Source organism: Micromys minutus (assembly GCF_963924665.1).
Source record: "Micromys minutus genome assembly, chromosome: 13".
NCBI classification, from domain to species: Eukaryota; Metazoa; Chordata; class Mammalia; order Rodentia; family Muridae; genus Micromys; species Micromys minutus.
Genome location: NC_137982.1, coordinates 27,103,073 through 27,129,607, shown reverse-complemented (window position 1 = coordinate 27,129,607; position 26,535 = coordinate 27,103,073). Strand labels below are relative to the sequence as shown.

The 26,535-nt window shown below is 43.9% G+C and overlaps 1 protein-coding gene across 2 annotated transcripts in view; it reads left to right on the top strand.

The window, feature by feature from the left end:
• Nucleotides 1-26,535, top strand: part of CACNB4 (calcium voltage-gated channel auxiliary subunit beta 4) — a gene marked incomplete at both ends in the record, with an annotated part of 243,661 nt that overhangs the window by 90,036 nt on the left and 127,090 nt on the right. The window contains one exon of one of the 2 annotated variants that reach the window (XM_080927133.1): nucleotides 22,793-22,837. The exons of the other annotated variant lie outside the window; for it this stretch is intronic. Within the exon in view, the coding sequence (XP_080783259.1) occupies nucleotides 22,793-22,837 (45 nt within the window). Of the gene's footprint in view, nucleotides 1-22,792; nucleotides 22,838-26,535 lie in introns of those variants that run through there. 2 annotated transcript variants of the gene reach the window in all.

Below are 26,535 nucleotides of genomic sequence, written 5' to 3'. Positions count from 1 at the left end.
AACCAAGACACAAACAGAAACTAAGAAGCTCTTGGCCTTGAAACCCTGTGATGTCTGTTTATTCAGCCATTGGTACAAATCACCTCTAGAGACTAGCTCCATGTTTTTTTGTTTTTTTGTTTTTTTTAATTTTCAAAGACTGCTAACAAGTTCCAGATGTTAGTGGGGAAACCGGGACATCTTCTTTCTCCTTCCCTGCCTGTCTGTGCTGATGGCCCCTATGACTCCATCTTTCTAAAACCTTGGTGTTTTTCAAGTCTTGGCAACTGCTATTCAAAAGAGAGGAAATAAAAGAAATGGGAAAAACATTCTTTATTGTCGGAAAGGAATGTCAGGTTTGCTCAGCTCTGAGGTCAGAAAGGAGGGGGAAACTTGTGTGGAGAGAGTGGATACTGGGCTATTTATTTCAGTTTGCAGATGGAGCGAGAGAGAGAGAGAGAGAGAGAGAGAGAGAGAGAGAGAGAGAGAGAGAGAGAGAGAGGGAGGGAGAGAGAGAGAGCCAGGAGGGCTATGTAAGGTCATTTGGCAAGTCATGGGCTGACCCAGCATTAATACTCAGGGCTTCTGGGTCCTCAGTTCTGAATCTCCAAGACACAATGCTTGTCCAGTTCTTCCTCCATTAATCTTTGGCTGTCTGGGCATCGCATGAAGGTCTTGACACTCCTAGCCAAATGAACACATGGGAGAAGCTAAGTCTTGATTTGCTGTATTTGAGCGGAATCCCATAGACAAGTAGAGGAAATGGAACCTGTGACTCAGGCTGTGGTGTAGATGTAAGCAGATGAAGTTTAAATTCCATGCTGGCATGTTTTTGCCAAGCCTTCCCTGAACTCAGGTAAGCTGCTGTTGCTAGAGTCAGTGGCTAGAAAGAAAGGTAACTACAAGGGCTGGGGAGATGGTTCAGTGGATAAGGTACTCATGGTATGCAAGCATGGTGGCCTGAGTTTGGATCCCCAACATCTGTACAGAAGTGGGGCACAGTAGCACTGAAGGGCAGGGGCACATTGACAAGCAGATCCTTGGGGCTCTCTGGAAAAACTAGTGCTGCCAACATTATGAGCTCCAGATTCAGTGAAAGAGCCTGTCTCAAAAAATAAGATACAAAGAACAGTAGGTGGCATATGAATGTGGAAGGGGGAATATTTGTAGAGTTTACTCCTAGACAGAGTAAGTATTAGAAGAGAATTAGCCTCTTTATTGGTTATCCAGTGTAAAGTGGTTAGCTCTGAAACCATATATATACAAACAACGAAAGTGGACTCAGTGAGGGGTAACTATGTATATGTATGTGGCTATGGGTATGGATATAGATATGGATACACATACACATAAACATTCTACTATTTATATATGTGTATGTGTGAAACAAATATGATCAAAGAAAAACGCTATTAATTCAAAAGTGTCAGGTATGTGGAGGGTTCAAGGGAGGGTGCTTGGGAGGGATTAGAGAGAGGAAAGGGATGGGGAGGTGACACAGTTCTATCTCAAAAAAATTAAGAAATAAATGTAATTTTAATAAAACATAAGACAGACTGACAGACAAAGATGTAGTGTTGACTTCCAGCCTTCACAGGACACCTCATGAGCAAGTGTGCCTCTCCCCATATGGACACACACATAAATTCCACCCAAAACCACGTGAGTGCATATATACATATGCATACATATACACATATGCACAAAACACACATGCACATACACACATATGCACATACATGCACACACATACATACATGCACACACATACATACATGCACACACATACATGCACACACATACATACATGCACACACATATACACACATGCCCCCCACATGCATACACACAGTCTCCTTAATAACAACCTGGTCTGACTATATAAGTAAACACACCTGCTCCTTTTGCAGACTTTGACCTTCTTCTCAAGATCAGCTCTTTAATAATTTGTTAGCTATAAACATTCTTAGGGACACAAATATTTAAATAAGGCAGTCTAAGGACAAGTTTTCTTCATCTCAGGAATCACCAACAGCTCTCAGGAACACTCCTGGGTTGGAGGTGTACACAGCTCCAATGCCAGGCTCTTCCAGGATGTATTGGTCTGCGCCTCAGTTCATGTATATATTCAAAGCCTTCTCGGAGGGGGCTAATGCTTATTAAGCCTAGTGTATTATCCTTCCTTGCGTTAAGCATGAAGAACTATCAGCCACAGCTCTTATATTCAAAGAGTTCATAAGGGATGTTTTGTTATATGACCTCAAATGACCTTGGCCTGAGGGCCTGAGAGAGTTTTCAAAGCACATTAAAAAAATCTTACACAAGGAACTGAAGAACACTCCTGGTGTGCATCTAAGGGGAGTCAGTTTGGCAGCTCCCTTGGTACTTAATGCTTGCCAACCTCTCTGCACTCATGCTTGCCAACTTGGAGGGCCAGCCGTACTTTAGAATGTGTTTTGTTGAGTATAAACTTTGGAAAACATTACAGCCAGTTTCTGCAAATGTATCTAATCTCTTGTGTGATCAGCATGTGGGCTTCAAGTCTAAGTTTGCTTTCTGATTTTTTTTTTTTTTTTTTTTTAGCTCAGGCACAAAAATTATAGGGATTTGCAAACTGGGAGGAGCCAAGCTTGAGGGTCCTATCTGCTGGTCTGTGTGAAGATCCCATGAGAGCTCTTGTGGGGTAGGGGGGCCCTTTTCCAGATGACAGGCAGAAGTATTAATCTATACTGTTAGGATGGTTGGCTTTCTAGCCTATTTGTGTTCAGATATATTCCTTTAGGTTTATCAACTCATTGCAGCTATAAAAGCTCCAAGCTTCTAACTTGTGTGCACTTGTGTGTGTGTGTGTGTGTGTGTGAGAGAGAGAGAGAGAGAGAGAGAGAGAGAGAGAGAGGGAGAGAGAGAGAGAGAGAAAGAGAGAGAGAGAGAGAGAGAGAGAGAGAGAGAGAGAGAGAGAGAGAGAGAGAGAACTTCTAGAGCATTCCTTTTTGTCTGTCTTCTTGGCCTGTATATTTTTCACCTAAATGTTGGTCCATTTATGCTGTGCCCCCTTTTCTCTACAAACTGTCTAGTTTGTTTGACTCAACTTCCCTATCCTGCTCTGAGCACCACCTGTCCTGGGCTGAAAAGCTCCTGTTATTGTCTCTAAGCATACATGTGGGTTTTCTGAGTCAAACCTAAATAGGATATGCAAATTCCTTTGTCTCTACAAGTGCTTCTGGATATAGGTATGCACCAAAACCATGTTTCTGAACCAGAGGAAACTTGTAAAGACTTGCTGACTCTGAGCCTGACCTTATTTGAGAGGCCTTCTTGTCCCGACTTCTCACACTTCTCAAAGAATGTACCAGAGCTGAGAACCTTGTGAGATCCACTCACTCAACCCTGCCAGTGGGCGAGAGGCGGTGACTACTGAATTTGGAAGCTGATGAAGGTGTCATTTTGACAGTTCATAGAACTGAGGTCTGCTGTGTGCACGGCTCACAAAAACATCTAGGAAGCAGAATCTTTTCAAGCTTTCTTTAGTGACACAGCTTGACCTAGACTTTGGAGAAATGGAAGTCAATCAAAGGGTGTTCCATGTTCAATACCCATTGGCTAAGTGCTGAGGATTGTCAGCGTCTCCTAAGATGACAGAGTGAGTCCCCTAGAGTAAAGTAAGAAATGATAGTAAGCACTGCTTTTCTAACTTGACCTATGGGCAAGATATGACTTCTTTAGGTGTGTGTGTGTGTGTGTGTGTGTGTGTGTGTGTGTGTGGCTTGCATTTATTTGAACAGCCCAAGAACCATTGTTATTATGAGCTGGGAAGCAGCCATTGTATGTGTGTGTATGTGTGTGTGTGTGTGTGTGTGTGTGTGTGTGTGTGTGTGTGTGTAGACCAGGAACTTTGTACTGAGAAGTCAGAGCCTCCCTGGGAACTCCCCCTGGCAAGAGTTCCTGCCAGTGCTTGCTGTATTTGTTTTCTTGTCACCATTTTACTAACAGTCCCTCAAGTCTGTAATTGCTTTAATGTTGCATTCTTAATTCTTGAAAGAAAAACTAGTAAAGCAAGGAGCAAATGTGCATTTATTGTCTCCCCTACCCTCTGGGGAATAGGAAAAATGGAAGAGAAAAGCACTTTTTAAAAAATAATGAATGTAGCAAGATGATGGCTCATGCATGTAATCCTACCAACCTGGGAAGGGGTAGCTTGTGGAACAGGAGTTCTGGGTCATTCTCAGATCAGCTTGGGCTATGTGGGGCTTTGTCTCAAGATACTTGCCCCCCTCCCTCATTAGCGTGTGCAGTCTTATTCCAGGGCCGAGGAAATGGCTCAGTGAATAAACTGCTTGCTGGCTAAGCATGAAGACTTGACTTTGGATGTTCAGCTCACACATAAATAACCAGCCATGGTGCTAGCCGCTTATAATCACATTAGCTACCCACTTATAATCACATTACTGGGTAGGGGCAGAGACAGGCAGGCTTCAGGGGCTCTCTGGCCAGCCAGACTTGCTGAGAGACTGAGTTTCTGGTTCAGTGAGAGACCTCACAAAAACTAAGGTAGAAAGTGATAGAGAGAGAGATCTTGATGGCCACATGTTTGCATATGTGTGCGTGTATCCATATGTCGTACACAGGTTAGTAAGTCAAGAGAGTCTTATCCTAAGGTAAAGTTGGCTCTTAGGGCTTCTCGCATCCTGTCTCCTGGCTTACCTTCAACTTCAACTCAGCTGAGGTAGACAGTTCCTCAATGTGCAGTCTGCTTCCTCTCTTTCATGGAACTCAGGGCTGTCCCTTGAAGTCGGAGGAGCTTGCTTGAGCAAGCCTGTCCTCCGATAGGACTGGCCACTTCCTCTCTGCCAATGGGGCAGGAGTGTTGATGGTTAAATGCATCAGCCCATTGTCCTTTCAGGGAACAATTTTTTTTTTTTTTTTTGGTGATGTGGAAGTTCTTATGACATCAAGCCCATATTGTGCTTTTGTAAACACTGATGCACTTCCTTTTTTCTCTGATCCCATCTCTTGTCCCCTTCTGTCTTGGGATCTTTCTGGAAGGCTTGTTCTAGGTTCTACTCTTGGGGACAGCAGACTGACAGCTACCATCATGGGAGGATGAAGGAGCCAAATCTAACACTTCTTTCCCACTCTTCTTTGAATTTTTTCGGAAAGATAACTATTTCAAGTGCAAAAAAAAACCAAAACAAAACAAAAAAAACCAAACAACAACAACAACAACAACAAAAACAAAAAAAAACCCCCAAAAAACAAAAACAAAAAAACAAACAATTAAATTTGGAAGTCAGGAAGACCGAAGGAGGATCCCTTGCTTACTGTTACATTAGAGAAAGACTTTCAGATGCTCTGCACTGGCCTCGGGGCCTCTTTTTAAAAACTCTTCATCTGTGGTTATTGACAAGCTACTCAGCACATTCTCAGAATGTGACACCTAGAATCCATTCCCAGTCAGAACCATTTCTATAAAACCACGTATAAGAGGGGCTGGTGGAGGGTTGTCGGCTCAAGTGTGTGTCTTCAGGGAGCTAAAAGTGCAGACCCATTGTTCTGGTTACTTAGGGCGGCATGTGAAGATACTTCCCCCCCGAGAAGACCACAGAACTGTGCAAACAAGCTACAGGGAAGACCAACTGGTTCCCGTTGTTATTGATTCACAAGAGCCGAACTGGACCCCCAAAACTGGAATCACTGTACTCAGAATCAAGGCTAATCTGGAACTGAAGTGTGAGTTAGTTGGAAGAGGTGAGTGGTTCACCTTCCATGTTTGAAGGCTACAGCCTTTCCCATAGGGCTTTTATGACAGTTGTGTGTTGGAGATAATCTATTATCACAAATAGGCTCCCACAGATATCTTCTTGTGTAAGGAAGGGTTTAAAGAGAGACAGGCTCGATATGCAGTTTTAGTATAATTTGCATTGTATATACTTGCTATTGCAAAGTTAGTCTTAATAGGCACTGTTATTTCATATGTACAAACCAGCTTTCCCAGTTAAACGATAACATTTAAAATGACATTTTAACCAGATATTAGCAAGGTTTCTGTACTGACTGGTTTTGTGTCAGCTCGACACAAGCTGGAGTTATCACAGAGAAAGGAACCTCAGTTAAGGAAATGCCTCCGTGAGACCCAGCTGTAAGGCATTTTCTCAACTAGTGATCAAGGGGGAAGGGCCCAGTCCATTGTGGGTGGTGCCATCCCTGGGCTGGTAGACCTGGGTTCTATAAGAAATAAAACTGAGCAAGACAGGGGGAGCAAGCTAGTAAGTATCATTCCTCCATGGCCTCTGCATCAGCTCCTGCTTCCTGACCTGCTTGGGTTCCAGTCCTGACTTCCTCTGGTGATGAACAGCAATGTGGAAGTGTAAGCTGAATAAACCCTTTCCTCCCCAACTTGCTTCTTGGTCATGATGTTTGTGCAGGAATGGAAACCCTGACTAAGATAGTTTCAGTGGTCCCATATTATATCTCATTGAGCAGTTTTGAAACAGCTTCTTGGATTCGTTCTATTCCCTTGTAATGTAGCCGACAGACTACTTCCTTGTCCTGTTTGCTTGCTCAGTTGAAATTGTATCTCCTTAGGCCCATAATGTTAGCCAGAAAGAGAGTATAAAATGAATCAGATGTGCTCAATACAAGTTTTCTTACCAATGATGAAATTTACTCCTAGACCTTGGAAAACTCAAAGATGTGTTGAGTGCATATTCTGTGCAGCGGGTACTATGGTAATGGTCAAAAAAAAAAAAAAAAAAATCAAATATTGGGCAGTCCAGTCCCTGTTCCTCCTGGGGCTGAAGTTCTTCCTCGTGTGCAGGTCCCTGAGCTTAGGAAAGCCCACAGCAGACAGGTAATCCTAACTGAAACTGTGTAGTGGAGCCACAGGGTGGCTCTCTTCTGCAAGGCTTCCAGATAAAGTTGTCTAGACTGATTTGCAAGTGACCCATTTGAGGAAGGATGTTCAGTGACTGTGCTTAGACACTTGGGACAGTTAAATATAAGTTTTATGAACTCCAGCATGGGGTGACCTGGAAGGCTGTTTGGGGAACCATAACAAGAGATGAGGCTGGGCACACCAGAAATGTGGCATTTTATCCCGACCATGTTTTGAAGTTAAAAAAAAAAAGCATTTACTTATTTGTGTATGCGTGTGCACACGTGCCTTTGGACTTGTGTAGAGGTCAAAGGAAAATTTGAGGGAGTGAGGGAGTGTTTGCCCCTTCCACCGTGTGAGTGGATCAGACACAGGTTATTTGGGCCGCAGTTCCCTTTACGGACCGGGCCATCTTACCAGCCCAAGAGTTCACAATTTATCTCATAGTTAGGGCACCATGCCTACCATTTCAGCTGTCATTTGTTGACGTGTGTGGCATGTAAGGTTGCAGTATGACCAAAAAGGAGGTGAGAGCTAGGGGGAAAGAGAGGAAATCTTAAATTGAAGGAACTGAATTGAAAAAGGAGTGGTCAGCAGTTGTTAGGGTGAACAGCAGCAAACTGGAGTTCAGTGGAAGGAAAACCAACACAGTAAGAAATGGTTTCCATATTTTGAAACCAGACATCTGGGCAGATGGTATCATTCTTCGTTACAGACAGGGGATTGACTTTGAAGAAAATGGTGATAAGTTTTCCCTAAACTTGACAAGTCCAACCTATCTGTGGCTCATCAAAGGAGGGATGTGCTCTGAGCAGCCAAATAGGTGGTTTTGGAAATCCAGATTTGACTAGGCATATCTACTTATGCAATATTTGAGAGATGGCCAGAGGTGAAGCCCAACTAAGGAACTTGAAAAAGAATGACTTGGGAGATAGAAGCAAAGCCAGAGGGGCATGCCGCAGACACGGGGAAGTAGGGGCATGCTAGCAGATGGGAGGCCAGGGGCACCAGGAGTCAGGCAAGGACTGACAGTGACCAAGATTACCTGTGATCCTGGTGAGAGCAGTTTGAGTAAGAGGTAGAGATGAAGGCCAGATTAGGATAAAGGAAGAATATGGAACAAATGAAGACTTGTAGGCCAGTAGGTAGGGATAGATATACTCTCTCAATACGGCCATGAAGGACATTCCAACCTGGGTTTATGGCTGGAAAGGGAGGCCAGGGAAGGAAAGGTAGAGAAAGGGGGAGAGGGAGAAGGAGAGGGAAGGGGGAGGGGGTTAGTGTCCTTATGAGAAGAGAAAGAAAAATAATCAGAGCTTCCTTTCTGTGTCCTGTTGGGGCTCCAGGAGAAGCACAGTAGGCACCTGTTATGAATTTCCAAACTGTCACTACCTTCCATTCCGAACGCCATGTGCAGTCTATAGGCCAGGGATTGTGGACTCTTTTATTATCTGGTTTACAGTGAAGTTTCCAAAAATATGTAACTGCAGGTGGCCTTGAAACCCACCTTGAAGCCCACACCCATCTTCAAACTGCTAGTTATGCCTTTGCATATCAGAAAATACGCATTTACGGGACACCAAATATGCTGATGCCTCTATCTTGGTCTCTAAAGGTGAGAGAAATTAGTCTTTGCTTTTTCCTTTATTCCTCTGTGTAGCCCTGGCTATCCTGGAACTCACTCTATAAGATCAGGCTGGCCTCGAACTCAGAGATCTTCCTGCCTCTGCCTCCCGAGTGCTGGGATTAAAGGTGTGAGCTACCACTGCCTTGCTAAGTCTTTGCTTTTTTTTACCTTCCAGTTTACAGAAGGTTTTTTTTTTTTTTTTTTTTTTAATAATGGCTCAAACTGACTAAAGTGAGAGGCTGGAAGGCAGCCTGAGGTAATCTCCGTAAGTAAGTAACTGGGATTTCCTTCATCAATCTGTTAGCTACCTCAGCATAGCACCGGAAAGGCTTTTGACTCTATGTGAGTTGGTGACAATGGGAAAAGCTCATGTGCTGAATCTAGGCAGAGGCAGTTAAGGCCTGGAGGGACCCGTGGGTGGGAACTGAGGAAGGAGTGGTACTGAGAAGGCAGTTAGAGTCATAACTGTTTCATCCTTGGACTGGATTTTGTGTTTATTATCCTCTTGTCTGTTGTCCTCTTCGATTATTCTTTGGGGGGAAAGTACATGGTGACATTAATGTACAGTTTATCAACGACAATAACTTGAGGAAGATTTCTAATTTACTCTGACTTCTAGATTGTTTTAACTGTACCCCCCATCGTCCGGCCTTTCAGACTGTCGTGTTTTAGCTGGTGATAGATTATTTGGTAAGGAAGAGAACATTTTCAAAAAGATCTTGTAAACTCAAAATTTTAAAAGAGAAGCCCCATCTCTGATGGACATATGTAAAGAGATTTGTTTAGCAAGGTTCTCCTGAGCAGCAGAAGATGGAAGCATATCGAGAGAGTCATCATTGTCACTGTAAATGGCAATCTACGAAAGGGGAGGTGCTGAGGTTGGTAGGTCCCATCAGCCCTGTGAATCACTCTCCCGCACACCCTTACTCAGTTATCCGAGTCAGCGGCTTCTGAAGTGGCACTAAATTTAGAAGGTTAAAATAATGGAAGAGGGGCGAGAGGGCGGCCGTGGTGGTTTTCGGTGACACTTGCCGGTGCTGAGGTGTGAAGGTGCGACCTTGTGACTGCCGTCTTGGGTGTGCGTCCTGTTTGCTACTGACAGGCACCAGAGCTGGTGGACTTGCCAGTAATGCCCCTTTAATTTAGCTCAAAGCACCGAGAGACTCCCTCCCTTTGGAATGCTTCAGCACAGCTGATGGTGCTTAGTAACATCTTGGTTTTCCCTGGCCTGAGGCTTTTTATTTTTAAGGGTGATGTCCGTGGAAGAAACAACCCAAAGTCAGACAAAGCATCTTCAACTGAGCTGGCCAGTTGAAGTACCCACTGGACTGCAGTTGTATACCATATGGAATATTTATTGCAACCAAAGGTTTTAAGTTCAAATAGCTTGCCCAACAATTGTCCATTTTTGGTTGGCATACTGATATTGAAGCATGGTGGTGATTCTTTTTCAGAAAGGACACAAGAATTCATTTGAACCTTCATCTCATTCACCAAAGTAAAACCTGTCCCTTGCTTCCTTGCTGGGAAATCGAGTGCTTCCCAGTAGCAAACTTGTCCTGGTCGCAGGCTCACCCGTGCCCTCTGACCCAACAGCTACTGTACTTGCAGCTTGTCAGCACTTAGCTTTCTCTCCCATCAGTTTCTCCCAGGGTGGGCTCTGTGGTGGTTGGAGTGGCCCACATTCAGCACCTCCAAGAAGGAGGAAACATGAAAATAACTCTCGAAGAGCTTCCGTGCTGGTGATCAGACCTCTGATGTGGTCCTGCTCTGTTCCCTCTGCCTGTCCCACCCAGTGAGGGGTTGTTGGTAGCTACCACTTCCAGTCTGGCACAGCTAAATTGCCTGGGCTTTTATTCTGCTAGTAGATACTAGTTCAGTGGCTTATGCCACTGTTGACAGGCAGACAGCCTCCTTTTCTTTACCCCCCTGGGAGAGTTAGACAACCTAGTCTGAAGAGTGAGGAGAGCTAAGCACCTGCCACTTCAGGTGGAGTATGCCACACACAACACCGCCTTCAGTAGCCACAGATGGGTCTCAGGAGCATAATTGGCAGCTTAAGGATTAGTGTAGGATTCAAGGTGGGTTGGAGGTTTATATTTGTGTAAACATCACTGTAAATCAGCAATTAATAGGGACCCATATGCCTGGCCCACAGACTACAGAAGATTCTCCATACTGAAAGAATTGGCGGCTTGACCATTCATACCAGGTGTGCTCATCGTATAACGTGTAAGCACTTCAGCTAGACGTTGGGTGCATCATCGTTTAGGTTACTTCCTTCTTCTGTAGAAAGGAGACTACACGGATGTATGGTCAGAACCGTGGAGCAAAATTGTACTTTTGGGAATAAAAAACAAATGTCTTGCTCATATACTGATGGCTGTATGCCCATTCATTTAATGCACATGATATCAAACTAGAATAATCCTAAGCCAGCGGTTTCTCAGTCAGATGCTCAACAGAATAGTCATAGGCTTTTTAAAAAACATGGGTTATACAGTCTTTAGTATTTGAGTTTCTGGACTACAAGAGGAATTTTAAACATCTCCAAAAGCACCTCTATGATCTGTCATGTCTGATGGCCTTAATAGGCTTTTCCCATAGTTTTTTTAGAAAGCAACTAAAGTCTATAGTGTTTAGATGTGATCGTTCCTCACTCGGAGAAACTAAGTTAGCCATACTTATGAAAACATTGTATATATTCACGTGTGTTTACTTATTAGCACAGCTGAAATTGAAAACTTCGGTAACATGCAATTTATTCCATAGCAAGTTAGCAGATTAAAAACTATACCCAGAAAAACAAACTGATTCAAGAAAAGATGTCAAGTATGATGCGTAGGCAGTTGTAACGTTAAGATAAAAAAACAACTAGATCTGAACTCCCTACTCATCTCATAGCTGATGATGGGGCTAGGGGTGGAATGCCATATTGAGCTAATAGGTATGTAAATCGGTACAATTTTTCCATGCAAAATTTGGCAGTGTGATCAAGAGGCTTAAAATGCACCTAATCTTTGGCCAAAGCATATCTGGGAATATAGCCCAGAAAAATAATCTGAATTGCAGACAAGTATAATTCAGACGGTTTTGTATTTAAAACAATGGAACGGCATGGTGTGCCCATATATGTTGTATAATAAAATTTTGACACATTATGCTTATTAGGAGGAGGTTTTAATAAGTTGAGAATATGCTAATATTGCTATTGATAGAATGTAAAAGTTTATACAGAGCACTTTCTAAATGTTAAAAAAATATGCAGAAAGAATACCAAAATAACAGCAATCACATCTCGGTAAGAAGACCACATATTTTTATTAGAGTCTGTCTCAGGGTTTCAATGATACCTCTTTTAGAACACACTCTACTTTTAAAATTAAAAGGAGACACCCTTTGAGTGCTTTAAAGGCAAGTATTTTCTGTAAGAGTTAGCCATTGGGAAGCTCATTATATTGAGTCAGTCTGCAAAGAGAAGATTGGGGGGAGCGAATTTCAGTTGACCTTCTAAGCTTACATTGCTTTGAGTCATTGCTAGCAAGGAAAGTGAACCTGAAATACAGGTAAACTGAGACACTTGTGGAACAAGGAGCATGAGACAGATAATTGGAGGACAAATACAATGAAAAATAATTTTTTTTTTTTTTTTTTTGTGGCAGGGTCTCATGTAGCCTAGGCTAACCTCCGATTCACACTGTAGCCAAGGCTGGCCTCAGCCTACTGAACGAAGGCATTGAGCGACTACACGGGGTTTACTCTCTTAAAGGTTCAGGGTTGTGTGCTGTCAGCAAGCATTCCTGGTTTCTGATGTCTCTCCCCTTATGTGATCAGTTGGATGTCAGATGAATGCAGCAACAGCTATCAAAGAGTGGAAAGCTTCCGGTTAGGAAGTGGTTTGTTCATTCCCTCTCCTTCTGAGCCTCACTTTTTAAACAGTTGGTTCACTTAACTGAGGGTAAAATAGTGATGTCAAAGTTGCTGTGTTGGTTAATGACTTCCTGTCCAAGTAAGAAGCCCCATGGACCATCTGCCTGACACTGCCCTTGAATTTAAAACTTTCAAAGGGAGAGCTGTGAAGGGGACCAGTTGAGAAACACTTGTGCTTTCTCATTAAAGGACGAAAATCTGAACAGTTACCAACAATATTTCTAGTCTCGTGCCTGCTGCTAGTACTCTGAGAACCCCACCAATGTATTATTGAACTTCCTGGGATAGATAATTAGTGTGTGCTAGCATCTTGCTCTACGTACTACTGCTTAAAGCACTACTGCTCAAAGCATGTTGACATAGCCCATCGGTGCTCATGGGGCCCTCAGAGAGCTATAGGGAGCAGGATAACCAGGCAGTGGTTCCATTGACCCTCACTCAGCCATCTTGTGATGTTGTTGTCTATTTATTTCAACCTAATATGAGGTTGAAAGATTAACTAAAAGAACTATTACAAATAATTTGCTTAAACTACCAGTTTTAAAAAATTATGAAGTGGTTGCCTCTCGCAGGTGATAAGAAAATAGATTTCAGAGGCACTCATGATCATCGGGTCAGGTAGTATTTATAGCTTCCCCTCCCACACAGAATTCAGACATCCAGTGAGCCAGAGGTGCTTGCTATAAGGCATACAATATGTAAATATTTATTTGGGTCTGGTTATTTCAAATTCTTTTAAACGTGTGAGAATTCATGTTCTGTTACAATGCAGTGACAAATACTTTTGTAAATGCATGTGTGAGCAAGCGTGTTACTAAAGTTTTGTTAGTGCTTGTGAGACACACACTTATATAAGACGTTACTGGGTCATGGTGTGTATTCTCTTATGTTCTATCAAGGCAACTGTGCTTTAATTGTTACTTCATCTCCAACTTGCACTATCTTCTATGGAGAGTGCCATTATTTTTCTTGAATAGTTGATGTGAGAACTACTTCTGAGATTTGGAATTTAGTCTGAGTAATTCGCTTTGCTTCCATTCGTGCCTCTTGAGGAAAAGGCTTTGGACTCAGTGCTCCTACAAATGTCCCGTCTAGTGCTGCAGAGGAAATGACCAAGCAGACTGGGAATTAACACAAGTGATATTGAAAACCCAAATCTTCCAGAGCAGGTCCCCAGGGGCTTTGCTAAAAGATGGCTACTGTCTCTTTGTAGTGACCTACCTAAGCAGCTCCAGCAGAAGCGTTTCTCTGAACTCATTTATCAGGGCTTCTAAAAAAATCAGTGTAACCAACCCCCACCCCCATCATGCACAACGTTTTTTGTTTGTTTGTTTTTTTCAGAAAATACGCAAGCTCTCATTCTGTGTCTGATGTGCACAGAGGGCACGTGGGGATTTGCTGTCCATGACCATCTTTAGATGCTTTAGCGTTTTGTGAAATAAAAATGAGAGGAAATAGTATAATGTAGAGGGTTGCCTTTCTCCAAATCCGGGTTTGGTTTTCTAGGCATGTTTTCAAATTACCTCTATGTTTTGGGGCATATATATATCACAGACACATATATAATTTTTAAAAATATGGCTGGTTTAGGGAAACTGCTGCAATGAAAAATTCCCCATCCTTCTAGAAGTTATTGTAATAGAATAGAATTGCCTTTCACTTAACAATGTAGGAGATTTGTTTATTTGTTTGTTTGTTTATTTATTTATTTATTTATTTATTTATTTATTTATTTATTTACATCTCAAACACTGCCCACTTACAGTACTCCCCTCATAGAGTTCCTTGCCTATCCCCCTCTCCTTCTCTGAGAAGATGGGCCTCCCCAAGTTTCCTCCTCACATGGTGCATCAAATCTCTGTAGGATTAAGCCTCTCCCACTGAGACCAGACATGGCAGCCCTGTTGGGGGAATACTACAATCAGACTACAGCTTTAGGGGAGAGCCTCTGCTCTAGTTATTGGGGGATCTACATGGAGACTAAGCTGTATGTCTGCTACATATGTGCTGGGGACCTCAGTCCAGTCCATGTGTGCTCTTTAGCTGGTGGCTTAGTCTCTGAGAGTTCCTAGAGGTTCAGGCTAGTTGACTGTTGGTCTTTCTATGGGGTTCCTATCCCCTTTAGGGCCTTCCATCCTTCCCCCAGCTCTGCCATAAGGGGTCCCAACCTACATCCAATGTCTGCATCTCTTTCAGTCAGCTGCTGGGTAGAGTCTCTCAGAGGGCAGTTATGCTAGACTCCCATCTGCAAGCAAAACAGTATGATTAATAGCATCGGGGATTGGTGCTTACCCGTGGGATAGGTCTCAAGTTGGGCTGGCTATTTGTTGGCCATTCCCTCAGTATTCTCTGCATCTTTGCATTTTATTTTTTAGGCAGGACAAATGAGTTTCTTTATTCTGTTAGCTCTCCATGATTAGTGTGAGGTCCTCCAGAAGCTGCAGACATTCCCATCTTTGGGGTGTGGCGTGTAGTTGCACATGACACTTTTGTTTCCAGGCTTTTGGTGAGAGCACAATCAACATCTGGTGCAGCAGAGGCAGTGGAAGATGGTGGGTTTCAACTTGGAGAACCATGTGCTTGGACATGGAACTGGCTTTATTGTAAAATGGAAGAAATGCAAAAGAACTGCTAGGGCTTTTAGTTGTCTTTGTCACATATAAGAATAGGGCTCACAGCTCAGCAGTCTGCCCGAGCCACCATTCCCTTTTGGTGCCCCAGCGAGTGGCAGACACTGAGAACAGTCAGCTGGAAGGCTAAGGCTGATCAGTTGCCTGAGATGATCCTGTGGATGTCCAGCAGTTGGGTTCACTCCAGTGTTTCGGTGTTGGTGTTTGGTGGTCAGTGTTTTGGAGTTAGACAGAACTTCTTGTTTCCCTTTGGGGCTTTAGCATGCTGGGGACCCAAAGCTGCACAAAGTATGCCTACAGAACTTGAGATACACAGTCCCCTTATTGCAGAATTTTCTTTGCAGAATTTATCTGTCATGCTACCTTCAGTCACTTTGTTCTACTGCTTTTTGGTGCTTCAGCTAATTGCCTGTTATTGTATTAGGCGCTAGGTCAGTGAAAGGACAATTAAGCCACAGAGTTTGCTTTTGAGGGGTATGTGGTATGGCTTTCCTGATGGCACATAAGTGTTTCTCCAAAATTACATTTAGGGAAATATTTCGGTTCTAGCTCCCTCATAACTGTTCATCTCCCATTAGTGTCCCATCTGTACATCTGGTCTACCCAAGAAGAGCTCCTACATTCACACAAGCCCAACTCAGATCTAAGTTTCTCACACAGATTTTTCCAGCTTATGATTAGTTTTCTAATTTCCAAGTAGCCCTAAAATTGACCTATAAATTCCTATCTCATCCACTTCTCTTTAGACTTACTGGCTAGTCTCTACGAGACAAGACTGCATGATTACCTAGGCAGAATGGACTCGGGTTTAAAATGTAGCTGTCTGCATTTGCAGTTCAGGTCTTAGATTTGATATTTGCTGAGACTTTTCTGTGGAATAAAGCATGTGGTGTGTAAAGCTGAGCAGGACATAAAGCTTGCTTTGGAGTTTTCATCTTATTACAAAGAAATACATCTGCCGGAAGTCTCATCCTGAGGTGTGGTTGGACCACCAGCAGGGGTGCAGAAGAGTGGAGGCCAGAGCAGGTTTAGAAGTACTATTACTTGTGAGAGAAGTGCTTTGGAAAAAGTCAGGGACTGGACTGCAGAGTGAAGAAGTCAGCCTTCCAGACAGAGGGGAACATCAGCAGCTAAGTGTGGAAACATGAAAGTTGGTGAGATATTGTTTCTATTATCCAAACAACAAACAACAACTGTCCCAAAACACTTTCCATTGATGTATTGTCAGCTATTCTTCTTTTGAAACAAATATGTTGCTAAAATGGCACACCAGTACCATACTAGGTTATATGAGTTGTAAGCATTTGGATCTGAACAGACCCCTGCTTCTCAGCAAGAGCATAAAGGCAATTTAATGAGAGATATTCATGTTCTAGGTTTCCTTAGCTTAAAAAAAACCACAAGCCCAAAAACCTAAAAGCAACACGAACCAAACAAACTCCCGCATTTTACTTTGTGAGCTTGTTTTGTTGGTCACTATACTGTTTTGACAGCTAAAGGTCCAAGACAGTCATGAACTATTGGATTTGTGGGAAGCTAGTCACACACACGATACTATGCTTGGTAATGGGACCATGTTGATGTTTAAGGTGTTAGAGTCTCTTCCTATATGTGATGGTTTGACTAAGAGTGGCCCCCATAGGCTCATTTGTTTGAATTCTTAGTCATTAGGGAGTGGCATTATTTGAGAGGGTTTAGGAGGTGTGGCCTTGTTGATGTTGCTTTGATAGAGGAAGTGTGTCACTTCGAGGTTTCAAAAGCCCAAGCTAGGACCAGTGGCCCTCCCTTGTTGCCTGTGAATATAGACATAGAACTCCTAGTTCTTCCAGCACCATGTCTGCCAGTGTGGTATCTGTCATGACAATAATGGACCAAACCTCTGAAACTAAGCTGGTCAAATTAAATGCTTCTCCTTATAAGAGTTGTCTGGTGGCTCTTCATAGCAACAGAATACCAGTCAGGATACCATAGCACTCAGTGAATTATAGACTTTATGTATCATTCTCATCTGTGTGTGCTCATGGGAGGAAGTAGAGTTCAGGGTAAGGGGTGAGGATAGACAAACCCTGGTTATGGTTGGCAATGGATATGTTCAAGGACTCTGGGTTGGCTATACACAGAAGAGAGTGCAGAATGAGGAATCCAAGAAATAAAATACTATGGTAATTCATGTTCAGGATTTGGTCTTTATTCCAAAATAGTGAGAAGGCATTAAAAGACTTAATAGGGCCAGCACAATCTGGTTATTATTTTTTTTGGAAGAGGTTTTGGGTGTCGTACAAGAATGTATGGACTCTTGCCGGTTATCAAGTTAAAGAGAAAAAACTCTCCTCAAAGGGAGGAAATATATATATACACACACACATACATACATACATTTCCTAAAAGTAGTAACAAAATAGGAAATTTCACAAATTTAATGTTAAAACTGAATCCAATCCAAAACCATTTATCCTCAGGAACAAACCTGGAATTGGAATCATAGGATGGAAGAAGCCCCACGTTGGTGGGAGGGGGTCTGGACCACACCAAGTAGTACTCTGGTGGCAGATTCATCTCTGCTTTGCTGAGGGAGCAGGGCTGTTCTCTTCCTGCCTCCTACTCCTTCTGAAGCTTTACAGATAAAGGAATTACTCCCCATTTCTCATCAGTGTTTCTCCAAAGGTGAGAGCTTCTCAGGTATCTCCTTGGTCCAGGTCTTGCTTCAGTACGTCCATAGTAGCCTGTCATCTTCCAGTTGGCTTTGCAGTCTGTCTTGATCTTAGTGTCCCTGCTCTTACTGTGGCAGTGAAGAGCAGTCTGGCTGACAGCTGAAGCTGGAATTGGAACCTTAGTAACAGTAGGTAGGAGACAGGGAGGAGAGCTATGAAATAATCTCCTGGGTATACTTTGAAAAATAAATAATATAGCATTCAGAAAAATTGAGGCATTATGGGATTTTTTTTTCCAAGAGATAAACTTTTTTTCCCCTAACAAAAATTTGAGAAGGTATGAGATTCTGAGTAATATGTCAATCATAGAGGAATCTGCCACTTTCTGGCAAGTCGAGTAGGCCACAGGTATTTTTATTTTATATACCCTACCTTTACTCACTTTTTTATAAATTATAAAGTATTTTCTCCTGAAGCCATCAAGCATAGAGGGAAGAGGGGAGCTGGTGTGTGAAGTCTACCTGGGGTATCTCAAGAGTTTTCCATCCCTGCCTCTTTATCCTTGCCTCTCTGCTCCTTCTGTCCTTTCCACCCTCCTCTCAACTTCTGGTTATGATCAGCAGTAGCATTTGTTACAGGGTCTTCCTGAGGGTGGTTTCCTAGGCTATGGGGTGAGGTGTTGGGGGTAACAAGTCAAGCAATTGGAGAGGCTAACATGAGATCAGGAGGGCCCACCAGAGGCCCAGAGAGCAGGGAGTGCTGGGAGGTAGAGGCACTCCAGCGAATGTGCCAACATTAGCATAAGGAGCCATCAGCCAGGCCAGATAAAGCAGGTAGGCAGCCGAAAGGAGCTGGCATGAAGTTAAGTAGGGCAACAGGAGGCAGGATGCTCGCCTCAGCTTTGGTAACCGCACAGGGACCTAAGTGGGGACTGACGGGATCAGGCCTGTATCGGGTGCACATATTTGGAAATCTACCCCATAGGCAAAGGGTTGTAGAAGCTGTCACTGTGTACAGTACACTGTACATGAGCTTCCAGGGCGCAGCCTACACAGCTCTGCTTCTGCTCCACTTAACTTCAACAAAAGCCAAGCCTTTCACTCCATGTCCCCTGTGCCTTACATGTGTCACATTAGATCGTCAGTTCTAGAACTCACCCGTTACCTTTATAGTTACAGATGAGGTCCAGAGGGATCCGGGAACGTGCCTGGGTAGTGAGGACAAACAGAAGACTATAGTAAAAGCCCTACAAGATGCGGAATCTGATGTCTGATTTTAAATTTATCTTTGCTTATTCCCCTTTCTGCTGTGTTGCTACTGCCTGTCCTGGGAAGTCAGAGCAGAGTCAAAGCCACAGAAGCCATGCTTGCACTGATGAGTAGAGATCTAGAGGCAAGGAATACTTGCAGAGAAGAGGAGAAAGTCAGTTAGCAGATCACAAGTGTTGTCAAAATAGCAGTATAAGCCCAGGGCTATTCCAGTCCATGGAGCCAACAGGAAGGCTGGGTGTGCTGGCTCCAAACATTCTTCCTGTCTCCTCTTTCTGGACCTCTCAGAATCCTGCCATAAAATATATAATTACATTGGCATAGAAGATTTAGATTTCAGAGAAATCTGGCAGAAAAAAAAATGAGTATCGATTTCTTTTAAAACTTCAAAAACTGTTCCAACTGCCTTGTTCACTGTTACCCACAATCCATAGCGTACCACCTTATTCTCGCCTTCTCGTTTTCCTCTGCCGTCCTAACCAAACATTCAAGAATGAAAATACTGGGCCTGTTATTTTCCAGAAAAACACATGGGTTTGCTGAATCACAAGGCTCAGCCTTTGGTAAAGAAGGTAACTTCTCATAGATCACCATGTCCAGATGGAGATTATTATATGTATCAGGTGGTTTGGTAAGGGCCCTACCATTTCCTCCACCTTACCGAAACAGTTGAGACATTTGTCAATCCTAACAAGCAGCTCACCAAGAGCCATGTGGGATTTATAGACAGAAGCATACAGGTGATGCCTTTGTGAAGAACCTTCTGACTTTGAGCCTGACACTGAATGATTGTATGGAGAGGTAACAGGAAATGGGTTTGTGGAAACCTCGTCAGGAGAGCACCCTCAAATTGTGGCAGGCTCTGTGGTATTGGAAGCCATTCAGCAGTGAGAGACAGGGGTGACACTGGGGAATACAGATGCATGATAAGCCTCGGAGCTTTGTGGGAATCCCAGTTTAATTTGAGGCAGGAGATCAGAGGAGGAAGTGGCTTCTTTGTCATCCTTTCAGCCTGCAAAACTCAGAGAGTCCCATCCTTAGTTTCTTTGCACTTCTTGCTGTTGGGGATATATCCTTAAAATTTGGCTCTTGGCATTTGAACCTGATGGAACCACTGGACTCCTTCATCGAAAGCTGGAAACTTGGGAAGGTGTGAAACAGGAAGCTTCGAGGGACCTTTCAGAACTTCAAAGCCAGGCAAAGCACAAGGGGACAGAGATGGTCAGTTCCCAAGTCCTTCTACAGTTCTAAGTTTCTTTTTTTGTTGATGCCCAAGAGTCCCAGAAACAAGTCCCTCACCAAGGATCTTCTGAATATGGGTTCAGCACACACATACACATATTCATATGCACAAATGAATATACACCACATATACACACAGAATTGTAATGAAAGGAGGGGGAGGAGCATTGACTGTGTTGGTGCGGGCATACAATCCCAGAACTCAGGAGGTGGGCAGAGGGAGATCTCAAGATTGAGGCTACCTTGGCAACAAAGTAAGACCCCGTGTAACAGGAGAAGGAAGAGAACAGAAGGGAGAGAGGAGAGGATGGAGCGGGAGAGACAGAAAGAGCTAAACTGCAGTTGTGCCACTTGGGGGACAGGGCCAGGTGAAAAAGAGGGCACTCCAAGTGACATGGAAAACAAGCTGAGAAGATATGTATAGAGTACAGGCTTTGAAGACATCAATTTGTCCTTCCTGTGTAAGAAAAAAATGTCTGGATTGGATGACTACTGGGGTCCCTTACTGGTTTGTGATTCCGAGTCTGACATATTTCTCTAATTCCTGGGAAGCAGGCAGAGGCGGCCTCCACCTGCCACAGTCTGCTCCTACCCTTCCTGAGCTGGGCATGGGTTTGTAGGGAGTAACCTAGCTGCTGTACTTGACTCTGGACCTCTGTACGGACAAGCCAATGTGAGTCGGATGGTAGACTGTTGTCCAAGTGGCTCATGAAGCCCCTGCTCTGGACAACTGGCCTTTTAGGCGGTACGTCCACATTAGCAGGTAGTGCTAGGTGCAGCCAGATGTAGCGGGGCAGTTGATCCAGCAGGGTGCGTTTCACCCATTCTGGTCAATTCTGAAAAGGGACCACACCTCTTTTCCTGCTGTCCTCTGGGTAGATACAGACTCAAAGATGTTAGCTATCCCGTGTGAGTTGGCCATCTAGGGAGTCAGGAGGACCCAGGTTGCCTTGTTATTTTCTAGGTTTAGAAGTGATTAGCTATTGAGATCTGCAAGGGTGACTGAAAGCCATCAGTGGGTGGGCCATCACAGACTGGGAGGAAGGGATGTGCTACTCTCGCCTCTGGTAGTTCTTGGGTCACTTTTGATGATCTGGTTTGTTGTTCCAGACTTAGGCTTTTCACATTGGCTGGGAAAATGACCTCCTTTCCCAGGTCTGGGCCCATGACTCTCTGTGAGCTACAGCCAATAACGTCCGGCTGACAAAGCAGGGTTGTCACTGGTAAGTGTTTATGTCGCACTTGAGAGCTGCAAAGTTTCTTTGTGTTATTTCTTTCTTCGGTATCACAGTCAAAGAAACTGAAGCCCGCAGAGGCAGTGCTTGGCTGGCCCAGGTCAGATGGCAAGTTAGTGGAAAGCCGGTACAGAGTTGCTGGGTTATTTCTTACCCTGTGATTCATGCAGCTTCTCGAGACAATGCGATCTGCCCCTCACCAGTTTCTTCCCAGATTTAGCCGGAATCTTTTTAGAGTGAGCTGTAGGTTTTCCTGGGTCAGGCTGCGATCCATTACTGGCAAACAGACAGCCATTAGGTAAGTGGGGGGACTCGATCTCAGGTGACCTCATTGTAGAATTTGTCCTCTGTCAGTGTGAGCGTAGTGTGAAAGTAGAGGGTTGGGGTGAGACCTTCCTGTGTGACTTGTGGGGAAGGATTAGCAGTGTCCCGGATTGTTAAAGGTACAGGAAGCAGAGGCAGAGGGAAGATTCTCACAAAAGCTTAGTCTGTTACTTAAAACAAGTGTTAAATAAATGCAACTGAAAGAACGTTGGGTTTTCCGTCTAAAAGTTGAGAGGTTTTGGCTACCTCTGCAGATTCACTCGTGACACAAGGCAGAGAGAGACATTGGTGAAAATATTGAAAACTCTTCCCATAGAAATGCCACAAATCTTACCATCCAGTATTTTATCTACTTCCCTTCATTTAGATTAATTTTTTTCTATACAACTTAGTGTCCCTTAACTTAAATCGCCTCTGCAAAGTACATCTGTTGGATGGAGACTGGTGTCTGCCTATGCCTGTCTTCATGAAATAATCAAAAATAAAACCTCCCCTTTGCTCCTTCCTCGAGCTGTACATTTAACCAAGAGGATGTCTGTGACTCGAGCATCTGATAGCCCTCCTTCCTAAACATCCAGACAGCCTCTCAGCGGCTGCTGAGTGTGCGTTGTAGAACTAGCAATGTGTTTGAAACAGGAAGCATCTCTGTGCTGGATAGGATGCTCGGAGTCACCCTCCACTCTCTCAGGGAACGCTCTTCAGCTGACTGAAGCAGGGAAGCTGAGCCAATCAGAGGCCTTTTTCCTAGCTCTGTCACCAGTCTGTGCTTGAGGAAGGCTTTTGCTTTTTATGCTCTGTATTGGAGAGGCAGATAAAATGCCAGGTCTGCATGTCTCTGGGGATAACCTCGCCCTGGATGATGTGAATGAATAACATCTTGCCTGGTAAATCCACAGGAATTGATAAGGCAGCGCAGTTCTTCCAAAGAGGTCTTTTTAATTTTATTATTATTATTTTTTTTAAAGCTCTAGCTGTGGTTTCTGCAGCAGTTTTGTTTTTTGCCTTAAAAGAGGTGCTGTGGACTATCAGACCTCCATGTATGACAATTTGTACCTGCATGGAGTTGAAGACTCAGAGGCTGTAAGTATTTCATAGATAGCCGGTCCCCTCTCTTCTCCTCTTCCTCCTCCCACTCCCCCCTCCTATTTCTTAGGCAACGCAGGAAACATGGAGCTGAAAGCCAACAGCGTTGGGGTGCTTGCTGGCAGCTGTGCATGCTCTGTGTAGTTTGTAGCTAACTGAAATTATTTCTTGTCAAGCAAAAGGGAAATTAACTTGGTAGCGAAAGCATCCTAAGAGAATAGGCTGTTGGGATTTCTCTGTGGCTTGATTCATGAGGGGTAAATGCCCCTAGTAGACTGGCTTAAACTATGCAGAAAGTGCTGTTTTTCCAGTTGCAGGGTTCATTGGAAAGACTCATTCTTTATGTAATAACATTGTTGAGCTAGCATGAATGGAAGGTCCTCAGCTCTAGCTGGGTTAGTATGTGCTTGCTGGCCAGGCAAACAGTGCGGTTTCTGCTGCTTCTTTGTTAAGGAAATCAGATGTGAGGGGTCGTGTACACAATACTCCAGTGCAGAGCTGGTGTCCCTCTACGCTGCCCTGGAAGACCGGAGTGAACTCCTGTGTGTTTGGTCTTAGAAAACTGGACTCCCGCCCCTGATAGCTCAGCCTCCTGTGATATTTTACAATCAGGATGAAACGATTTTCTGCAATCTCCGAGTGTGTAGCAGAGTGTGCTGAGCAGTGTATGCACGGAGGGAAAGCTGACGGCTGGGTCTGTTTTACTCTTGCTAGGGGCAGCACCTGTTTCTACACCTCTTACATACAAACCTTGCAAGGAAGGATGCTGAGGGGTCGCCCATGGGACATGCTGTGGGGCGTCTGAATTTTATGAGTGTGATGCCAAGCATGTTGCTACATTCAAAACAGAAATGTGTTATATAAGGGTCTCTGGCTAAATCACCCAATAAACAGATTATAACAGACAAAAAAAAAAATAGAACCCTATGGCATATTGGGTCAGTATAGATATCTGCATCCTAACTGCTATCCATGAAAGATAGCAGCCCTCGGTCCTCAGAAGGCTTCCCATTTCCCCTTCCTGTCTGTGTTAGCTGTAACTAACTCTTCTCCTGCAAACTCGCTCTGCATTTTGCTTAGTGGGCTTCAAATGACCAGACTGTCAGTTCTTTGCAAGGGGCTGTCGTTGTAATGTTGGGATTTGAAGTCAAGAAGGCCTGCTCTTGCAGGTAGGGATGAGGAACAGAAGAGACTGTAGTTTAGTCGAGCGGCTTCCCAGCCGGGCTCTTCAGGAGGCCTGGCTATTTTCTTACACTCCGTCTCCACACTCTGTTACGAAATGTCTGATGCCTTGTTGAGTTGTAAGTTTTATTATTGACCATGATTTTAAAACTTGGGCAGTGTTGGAGTGGATTGGAGTTTGTTTTCTCTCTTCCCAGAACGCTTTTAGAAACCAAGCTGCTGCAAGCAAGCAGCAGAGTCGCCTAGGAACTAATGTGAGCAGCTCCTTGTTCTCTAGAACTGTGTAAATTTCTGATGCACCAGGTCAGAGGGGACGCTTTAGAAGTATAGAAACATTTGTTTTTCCTTTCTGTCCAGCCTCTCAGGACAGCAGGCTTCCCTGTAGGGTGGGAGGTGAAAAGCGTGGTGACTTAACAGCTAGAGCTCATGGCGGGTGGGGCTAGGTACTGCAGTGCTGTGTTCCCAGTGACTCAGTGGTGGCCAGCAGGCTGAGCTCCTGGTGCTACGTACATCCACGGAGGTGAGAAGGTGGGCAGACTGAGGAGTGACTTGGGGTGGGATGGGAACCGCGGTACGTAAATCAGAGGGGGAGACGGAGATGTTCGGAGGGCTGACCTGACCCTGAATGCTCATTTGAGTTTATTTGTTTTTATAAGGAAGAATAATGTGATGTGTTACCCGAGATGGTGTGAACAGAGCTTCAAGCCAATGGAGAAGACTAGGCCTAAATAGCTGAGCCGGTGGAGTGCCAGATAAAGCCACACCTGGAGAGCCACATACCCAGCAGTCTCTCTCAGTGCCAATGCATTGATGGCTGTAAGTGTGGGGTTTACCCAGATCAAAGCAGAGCTCTTGGAATAGGTCTGCTAGATAGGTGTGGAGAGGCTTCACTTAGGTAGCCAGCTGCATCCTGAGGACGGACAGGCTCTAAGAGCTCAGAATGGCATGTCCTCTGGGGGAGCTGGGGAGCCCCTACCACACTGTGCTACTGCAGATCTTGTGGGGTATATGGAGCTCAGCATATCAGACATGCTTCTAGTCAGTATGTCCCTGTAGTGAGTCTATGACAGGTCGTCTTGCCTACAGACAGATGTTTTACTCTGACAATAAAGCTTTGATATACACTGTCAGCACTTCTTAGCCCCATGGTCTGAGATTTCAACTCTGTGGTGGGTTCTTTTTGTTTGTTTGTTTGGGTTTTATGTTCATTTTTGTTTGATTCTGACCCATAGATAGATATGGATAGTATCCTTGTAAGGCCCTAGGTTGAAACCTGGAGCCTCTGTCTGTCACTGTACATTGGAAAAAGGACAGAGAAGCTTGCAGGGTGGTTTAGTAAGCACATATCAGATTCTTTAGTCCTGATGAGTCTGTTTGGACAGGTATGTTCACTTCTCTGGTCACCAAGCAAGTAGCCAGGGGCCAGGATCATCCCTAAATATAAGAAAATACAAAAGGTCACTCAGTGGCCCCCAGCAAGGCCTTTCACCAGAGTAGGGGAGGTCACATAGACTATCACATTACTCCACATTTTTGTTTTTTTTGTTTTTATTTCCCCCTGTGGCTTGTGCATTCTAGGCAAGGGCTCTATGACTGAGCTACGTCCACAGCCCACATTACTTTGTGGGTCTCCTTAACACAGATAATGCAGCACCTGAGATGTGTCTGCGCTGACACTGGGCCACTTACAGTGGGTCACGTACCCAGGCTTTCATTGGCTTCTGTGTGTTACCCAGCACCCCACTTTTACTGTTCCAGTATATCTAAATACAGGTCCTGGTGGCTTATTATACAAATAACGACAAGGATTTTTTTAAAGAGAAGAATGAAAGAGAGTCAAAAAGCAGACGAGTTGCCTGAAACCCACTTCTCACTGATAGTTAGTGCTTATTGTAAAAGTAAAATACTACTTTTGACCGTCAGTGCATGTCCTTGTCAACAGATTGTTTTCAGCCTGCTGCTGGGTGACATCCTGGTCTGTAAAGTGTTGTCCCCACCTGAATGATATCAGGCATAATGACGCTGACACCGGCCTGTGCAGACAGTGGTTGGCACAGCCATGTAGAATTTTGAATGACTTAAAGGAAATAAAGATTCTCAGAGTATTTCGCAAAGTGAAACCAGGGTTCACCATACACAGTAGTTGGTTTCATGTTTCCAAGCTCTCCCATTTCCAAGTGCCTACATTTTAAAGCATCTAAAAGGGAGAAACTTGGTCATTTTCAGCGAGAAAGATGACCATGTCTTAATTGAAAGCATCTATTACACAGGGAAATGCAGTCCTTAAATGGTGAAAGGAAACATAAACACCATTAGAGATATGATAGTGGTCAAAGATAAAGGGACAGAAACCTGTACCAATTATAATGTATATGTTTTGTTTGAATGCATATGTAAAAGCATGTGTTTAAATGTCTATGTGCTATATGCTGTTCTAAGGATAACTATATATTAATATTTGAAGGTGCTTGTTTTCAATAAGCTGTGTAACTGTACTGTGTCTATCTAAATGT